The 8709-nt window shown below is 40.9% G+C and overlaps 1 protein-coding gene across 1 annotated transcript in view; it reads right to left on the bottom strand.

Moving 5' to 3' along the window:
• Nucleotides 1-6266: 6266 nt before the first annotated feature.
• Ptpn4 (protein tyrosine phosphatase non-receptor type 4) overlaps nt 6267-8709 on the bottom strand; it is a 146442-nt gene continuing 143999 nt past the window's right edge. Inside the window, exon 27 of the mRNA XM_070021870.1 lies at nt 6267-6353. Within this exon, the coding sequence (XP_069877971.1) occupies nt 6282-6353 (72 nt within the window). The 3' untranslated portion in view covers nt 6267-6281. The remainder of the gene's footprint in view (nt 6354-8709) is intronic.

Genomic DNA, 8709 nt, shown 5'->3' with positions numbered 1-8709 from the left:
GCTAGGTATCAGAATATATAAATGTTTATTTCAAACCTGACAGTAATGTGGGTAATATGAACAGTTATCTTAAAAATTACCCTTTAGGATGTTTCAAAAATTGAAAAGGATTTAAAAAGGAGGGTTAAAAAGAAAAAAGGTTAATCTGTTATATAATTTGGTTTCAAGGTATTTTGCAATCAGATGCATATTTTGAAAAAATTAAAGCCACAAGGTCATAGGAAAATAGTCTGTAAGCATGCCTTTCTTTCTTTCTTTCTTTCTTTTTTTTTTGGGTCCGGTTGTGGGGCCTGAACTCTGGGCCTGGGCGCTGTCCCTCAGCTCTTTAGCTCAAGGCTAGTGCTCTACCACTTGAGCCACAGCACCACTTCCAGCTTTTTTTCATTTTGCTTATGTGGTGCTGAGGAATCGAACCCAGGGCCTCATGCATGCAAGGCAAGCACTCTACCACTGAGCCACCTTCCCAGCCCCAAGCATGCCTTTCTAATGCCTATGTTTGTCTACTTTGTAACTGAGCAGGAACTTACACCCTGGCTTGTCAATCATCTATTATAGTGGTTAGTAAAAAGCTGGGGTTGTCAACACGGGATAGTTTAAAATCCCAACCTTCTGTATTTGCTCAAAGCCCTAACTGGCAGTGAGTTTTGGGGATAACACTAGCCATATAAGTCCATCTGTTCAAAAGAAGTTTCTGCCCAATAGATCATGGACCTGAAATCATATTCCTACTGAGAGCTGTCTAAAAACTTTGTACAGTTAACTTAGGCATGGTTAGGATCACCAGATATCAGTTTCCCCAGCAGCCAGGATAATGCTTTTGCAAACCAAAGTGCTAAACAGGCTATATTGCAGCCCAGAAAAAAATGTCTTTGCAGTTGTTAAAACTTAAATATTGTATGTACTTTCCAGTTGGGGGTAAATAAGGCTCCTAATGACATCTGATCCTGGCAACCCCTTAATAGGCTAAGGTTTTAGATCTCTGGCTAAGCAGGGTCAGCATTCCTGAGTCACTAACAGAAGTTATAGAAGATAGGTCTTTGCCTATCAACTCCCCTTAAGTTCAAGGGCCCAAAGTCATTTTGGAAAAACGAGGCAAGACAGATTAAAGGAAGAGGCAAGAGGACCAGTGGTAACAAGTGTGCAAGTGTAGAGATGGCACTTGCGAGACATGGATACAGGTTCAAGTTTCCTATGTCTGTCCAGAAAATCATAGCCTTATTAAAAAGAAATCTGGAGCTGGGAAGGTGGCTCAGTGGTAGAGTGCTTGCCTAGCATGCATGAGGCCCTGGGTTCAATTCCTCAGTACCACATAAGCAGAAAAAGACATAAGCAGAAAAAGCTGGAAGTGGTGCTGTGGCTCACATGGTAGAGTGCTAGCCTTGAGCTGAAGAGCTGAGGGACAGCGCCCAGGCCCAGAGTTCAGGCCCCACAACCAACAAAAAATAAATAAATAAATAAAATCTGGTTAACAAGAGTTGTTGCCCCTGGTAAACTGCCCCAGCCCATTGCCTGAAAATGGCCTTGAAAACCACTGGGGCCCCAGCTTGCCTATTCATGCTCAAACAAGAAACAAAACCAAAACAAAACCGCCAAAACAGCCAGAAAAATATTGGCAGATTTCACTGAAGTCAGGCTCCCACCTTAGGTTAATAACCCGGAGATTCCATTTGTGTTAAAAAGTTTGTTAAAGATGGACTCACTCTTACCTGGAAGGGAACCTACATTGTTATCCTGACCATCCTCACCATGGTGAAGGTGGATGGGATCCCTGCCTGGCTCCATCATGTGACTGAAGCCTGCTGATTTGGGATGGACGACACAAGTCACCTCAGATCGCTGAAGCTCAGTCTTCTACGTTGCCCTGATCCTTTGCCCTCTTCTAAGGTCACAAAATGCAGCCTAGGCTCCAAAACTCAGTGATTCAATTTTATATACGATTTTATGTACATAAAACCTGTGGGGGCCGGGCGCTGGTGGCTCACGCCTGTAATCCTAGCTACTCAGGAGGCTGAGATTTGAGGATTACGGTTCAAAGCCAGCCCGGGCAGGAGAGACCGTGAGACTCCTATCTCCAATAAACCACCAGAAAACCGGAAGTGGCGCTGTAGCTCAAGTGGTAGAGCGCTCGCCTTCAGCTGAAGAGCTGAGGGACAGCGCCCAGGCCCAGAGTTCAAGCCCCACGACCGACAAAAAAAAAAAAAACAAAAAAAAAACCTGTGGGGAATGAAGTAAGGAGACTGTACATATGCTTCCTCTAGATAATGGCCCTTGTTTCCCTGGACGGTTTTCTTAAAAAAAAAAAAAACAAAAAAAAAACCTGTGGGGAATGAAGTAAGGAGACTGTACATATGCTTCCTCTAGATAATGGCCCTTGTTTCCCTGGACGGTTTTCTTTTATTTAACATTTCTATTAGGTTTAAGTATCCTCCTCTGGTATGCTCTGCTTATGTATAACACTCTGGTTAGGCTTAATTCCACATACTTTATGTGGTCTTTGCCTATATAAGCTTTGTGCTAGCTGCAGTTGGGACTTCTGGTCTTTGAGGCAAGGGTCTATGAGCTGTCTTCCAGCTCCATAATAAAGACTCACAATTTGGGCTCTTAAGTGGTGGCTTCTCCTTACATTATCTGGAATTAATCAGCAAAAAGCTAAGTGCGGAACTGTGGTTCAAGTGGTAGAGCACCAGTCTTGAGAAAAAAAAGCCAAGTCAGAGTATGAGACCCTGACTGTAAGCCCCAGCACAGCAAAAAAATTCTTGGTTGATAGTTTGTTTGTTTTTTTTTTTTCTGTAAGATTTTTTTTTTTGAGCTGGTACTGGGGCTTGAACTCAGGGCCTTGGTGCTTTCCCTGAGCTTCTTTTGCTCAAGGCTAGTGCTCTACTACTTGAGCTGCAGAGATATTTCTGGCTTTTTCTGAATAGTTCATTGGAGATGAGTGTCATGGAGTTACCTGCCTGGACTGGCTTTGAACTTCTTTGATGCTCAGATCTCAGCCTGCTAAGTAGCTAAGATTACAGGCATGAAGCACTGATGCCTGGTCTAACACAGTATTTATGTAGTATGTATGAATTTAATTTATTTATGTTGATCATGGGGCTTGAACTCAGGGCTCGGGTGTGATCCTGAGCTTTTTTGCTCACAGTTAGTACTCTACCACTTTGAGCCCCCGTTTCTATTTCTGGTTTTCAGATGGTTAATGGAAGATAAGTCTTTGAACCATGATCCTCAGATCTTGAGTAGCTAAAGTTACAAAGTGTGAGCCATCAGTGCCATGCTTGACAATACATATAATAAATTTTAAATAAATTAAAAAAGTTAATGCTTTTTTTTTTTTTGGTTGTTTGAACTGGGTGCTGTCCCTGAGCTTTCCTGCTCAAGGCTAGTGCTCTGCCACTTTGTGCCACAGCACCACTTCTGATTTTTGAATAGTTAATTGGAGATAAGAATCTCACAGGGACTTTTCTGCCCTTGCTAGCTTTAAACCAAGATGTCAGATCTCAGCTCCTGAGTAGCTAGAATTACAGGTGTGAGTCACCAGCACTAAAAAGTTAATCCTAAAATTTGACTCAAGCTGGGTGCCAGTCGCTCACACCTGTAATCCTAGTTTCTCAGGAGGCTGAGATCTGAGGATCGTGGTTCAAAGCCAGACCGAGCAGGCAAGTCTATGAGACACTTATCTACAATAAACCACTCTGAAAACTGGGAGTGGCACAATGGCTCAAGTGGTAGAGTGCTAGCCTTGAGCTGAAGAGCTGAGGGACAGTGCCCAGGCCCAGAGTTCAAGCCCAACTGACTCCCCCTCCCCCACCAAAAAAAGACTCACAATGGCTCCAGTGGCAAAGAATCTACTTAGAAAGTGTAAGACCCTAAGTTCAAACTCCAGGACATAAACAAAGCCTTTATTAGGTTTTGGAAAAACCCAACCCTCCCTCTTTGTCATACATATTGGCTTATGTAATATATAATTAAATGACATAATAAAGAAGTAAATCTGGGTATGTATGACAGTGCACAAACACAATTGTTTAGTTTACAGCTAAACTGGTGGAACCCACTAGAAGAGTTCTGCCACAATCAACAAGAGGCAATCAGAACAATCAATAAAGGGGCAATCATCAGAACAATCAATAAGGGGCAATCAACAGAGATGAGGGCAGATGAGGAGCAGAAACCTGAGAGCCAATCTACTGAGCAGGTTATTTGGACTAGTGGTTAAGAAAGCTAGTCACAGGTGGAAGGTTACCAGGAATTAGCCCACAGCCTTTGCAAGCAGATTCCAAGCTCTAGTCAACAGGAAGACGGAAACATTTGCTTTTTGCATACACAAGCATTTAAAATGTGTTCATACCCTTCTCCCTAGCCCCAAAGGAAGTAACAGATACACACACACATCCCTTTGCAAAATGACTAACAAATGATGATTTCCAACATCTGGTAAGTTTAAGATATTGAACAACTTGTTACAAAAGTGAACACCTAGTCCTAGAACTCATACCTGTAATCCTAGCTACTCAAGATGAGACCTGGAGAAGTGTGTGGTTATTAACCAGCAAAAATTTGTCTGGAGGTATGTATGGCTCCAGCAGTAGAGTACCAGCTGTAGACAAGGTGGCTTGCTTGTCAAACATCAGATAACTGTAGATGTTTGGGTTTATTTCTGGGTCTTCCAGTCTGTTCCATTGGCCCTCAGGCCTATTTTTGTGCCAGTACCAAGCTGTTTTGTTACTATAGCTTATAGAAACAGTTTGAAGTCTAGAACTGTGAAACCTCTAGCATTTCTTTCCCTCTTCTCTCCCCGCTTTCCAACTCTCCAGGATTGCTTTGATAATTGGAAGCTTTTTGTGGTTCCATATGAATTTTTGAATTGTTTACTCAGTGAGGAATGACATTGGAATTTTGATGGGCATTGTATTGAATTAGTAGGCTGCCTTTGGCAGTATGGCTGCTTCTACCAAACACATACATTTCCCCTCTCAGTTGCAAACATAGCATTTATCATTTATTGATCTGTACAAAGAGTTTCAATTCCATAGGTCAGATTATGAATGCAATGTATCAGTCCTGGGGCTTGAACTCAGGGCCTGAGTGTTGTCCTTGAATGCTTTTGTTCAAGATTAGCATTTTTAAATACTTGAGCCACAGCTTTTTTTTTTTTTTTTTTTTTTTTTTGGTCAGTCGTGGGGCTTGAACTCTGGGCTTGGGGACTGTCCCTGCACTCTTCAGCTCAAGGCAAGTGCTATACTGCTTGAGCCACAGCACCACTTCTGGTTTTCTAGTGGTTTATTGGAGATAAAAGTCTCACGGGACTTTCCTGCCCAGGCTGGCTTTGAACTGTGACCCCCAGATTTCTGCCTCCTGAGGAGCTAGGATTAGAGGCTTGAGCCACCAGTGCCTGGCCCACAGCTTTTTTTTTCCTTTCCCACTCCCACTTTTTTAGTGGCTAATTGAGATAAGTCTCCTGGACTTTTCTGCCTGGGCTGCCTTTGAACCACAATCCTTAGATCTCAGCCTTCTGAGTAGCTAGGATTAGAGGCATAACACACCAGTGCCAGGTTGAGGGGTCTTTTTGTTTTCAAGATAGTCTCATGTAGCTCAGGGTGACTGCAAACTCAGCTCATTCTGTCTCAGAAGAATCTGGGTGCTGGGGACTACAGGTGTATGCTGCTACATCTGGTTTGAGAGAGCTTTTCCTCAGGCATGGTAATGGGGAAGAGAATGTCACAAATCATCTTTGATTTTTTTTCTGTTTTTTGTCGGTCATGGGGCTTGAACTCTGGGCCTGGGCGCTGTCCCTCACCTCTTCAGCTCAAGGCTAGTGCTCTTACCACTTGAGCCACAGCGCCAAGTGGTTTATTGAGTGGTTTATTGGAGAGGAGTCTCTTGGAGTTTCTTGCTGGGGCTGGCTTTGAAAGGTGATCCTCAGATCTCAGCCTCCTGAGTAGCTAGGATTACAGGTGTGAGCCCCCAGCCCCCAGCTTTATTTGTCTTTTTCCTTTTCTTTTGTTGGTCGTGGGGCTTGAACTGTGGGCCTGGGCGCTGTCCCTGTGCTCTTCAGCTCAAGGCGAGTGCTCTACCACTTGAGCCACAGTGCCACTTCCAGTTTTCTAGTGGTTTTTATTGGAGGTAAGAGTATCAGACTTTCCTGCCTGGGCTGGATCCTCAGATCTCAGCCTCCCGAGTAGCTATATTACAGGTGTGAGCCACCGAGGCCCTGCTGTTTTTTTCAGACTGAAAAATGTATGTGCTTAACCACATACGCATGGCATAATCATTCATTTTTGCTACTTATCTGGTTTAGTTGTCCATTCTCCAATTCTTCTCTTTCGGAGGCAAAACAGTATGTCTGACTGCACCTGGGGAAGACAAGATGCAGGCTGATGAGAGAGGTCTTCTGAGTGAGAAGATGTGTATCAGGACTCCTTGAATTGGGGTTGGTACTGGAAGAGGGGCTGGTCAGTAATGACCACACAAAGGGGATTCTCTTCAATTTTCTTTCTTTTTTTTTTTGGGTCCAGTCGTGGGCCTGAACTCTGGGCCTGGGCGCTGTCCCTCAGCTCTTCAGCTCAAGGTTAGCACTCTACCATTTGAGCCACAGCGCCACTTCCGGCTTTTTTCTTTTTGCTTGTGTGGTGCTGAGGAATCGAACCCAGGTCCTCAGGCATGCAAAGCAAGTGCTCTATCACTGAGCCACCTTCCCAGCCCTCTCTTCAATTTTCTAAAGCCCTTTAAATTCCTTGTCTTTTCTCACAAATATAGCCACTATGATTCAGTACGCTAGAAATAAGTTTCAAGCTCAGCATTCCACCCAATCCCTGTGGAATGATAACACATTAATAACAAACATTGTTACCAAAGCCCAACAAGAAAAAAAACTTCCATAAAATAATCTTGAAAACAAATATTCTTTAGATTACTAAAGCACATCTTTATTTTGCAATTTAACACTGAGTCACAGCTACAGTCTTTTTTTTTCACATTTGTATCTGAACAACTACTTCTCAAAATGAAATATGGCTGATAAAGTACATGTGACAGCATTTCACATAAATTACTCTTATGACTACAAGTTTCAATGCATTTTTATCCTGTTTGCAGTTGGTTATTTGTAGTTTCTTTATTTTAAATCACAAATGGCAGGAATTCTAAATTTTCACAAATTAGGACAAAAAACACAAGGCCTTTCAAACCACACAGTAAGCAGTGATGACACACAGTGATAATTTCAAACCATCCAGTGTTGACCAAATTCAAGCTTACATTAACTCTTAGCTTCTTTGCCTCTTAATTATGAGAGCAAAGCACATGGACATAGTTTTATAAGCATAGGAAAAAAGATAGTCTACAAAATTAAGGGACTAATTTCACCTTGCTACTATTTCAGTATAAACAAAATGGCAACAGAAATGAAAAATAATATTTTAATCAGGAATAAACTAGATCCTTGAAGCAATTGTCTCCCTTCTTATTTACATATAGCACCTGTTACAAAAAATCCCAAATTAAAATACCCTCTACATAGAAATTATTTTCAAAACTATTGTTCAAAAATATTATTGATGAGTATATAGTAAACTATCAGTCCTAGAATTAAACCTACACTGTAGAAAATAAGGACTAGCTTTTCTTATTTGAAAAGATTACAACATAGACTATAACTGCAATGTCCTGATGCTGGAGAACACTGGGTTGGATAGTTTTCTTTTAAGCAGATATATTCTACTGGTAGAAGATGAAACAGTTTAATGTAAACTGTTTTAGCATCCTAAATCCTGCTCTGTCATATATACATACATACACATATATACATACATGTATATACGTATATATATGTATATGTATATATATATATATATATACACATATATACACACTATCAGAACTTTTCTCATTTTTAGTTGTGGTACAGTATATACTTAACCCCTAGGTAGTAGGTAGGTACTACACTGAAAACAGATTTCCAAGTATTTATGTAAAGTACACAAAATGCAAAGCAGAAATAACTCTAGAAAACCAGGCTTAGTTGAAGCTGAGAGAACTCAGAGTCCAACAACATGATTAGCTGGGTAGCCTTTGCTGTACTATATAAATTACAGAAATCAGCAAAGCTACAACCACACAAGTTACTTCTTAAATATCAAATAGCTATTAAGAGATCATTGTAAAGCATTTAAACTTGGATCCAAGCTAATGAGCTCTAATACTAGTCAATTAAATTTTTATCTGTATTTACAAAACTAGGATAGGCTGTATTTTAAATGTATAAATTAAGTCAGTAGTAAGCATGAAATAAAGTGCTATTTTGAAATGCAATACATCAATTTTAGCACTGAATTTTGATCTACTATACATAATAAAAAATGAAATAATCTTAGCAACTTGCAGAAGGATGGGAAAAGAGCCAGAGAATCAGAACAGAATTGAAATTTGTGTGCCTAGGGAGGCAAATAATTTGGGTAGTACAATTCGAGTAAAAACCAAAGAGCTTCTTTTAAATGAGAGGTAAAACATACTCAACTGTGACCACAGTGGATGCAGGGAACCACAAATCAACAACCTCTTGAGTTTAGGGGTTGAACAGAATTACATCTTTGATGGTTTTATGCCAATAATTTATTTAGCAAGGTGGCATTTAATTAAAAATCTAAAGTTATCACAAAGAATATTGTTAAATTTTGTTGATTCTGGGGATTAAAGGTGTCTGACATTAGT

This window comes from Dipodomys merriami, unplaced genomic scaffold, assembly GCF_024711535.1.
Source record: "Dipodomys merriami isolate MVZ:Mamm:240054 unplaced genomic scaffold, mDipMer1.0.p SCAF_146, whole genome shotgun sequence".
Taxonomy (NCBI): domain Eukaryota; kingdom Metazoa; phylum Chordata; class Mammalia; order Rodentia; family Heteromyidae; genus Dipodomys; species Dipodomys merriami.
This window is presented reverse-complemented; position numbering and strand designations above follow the sequence as displayed.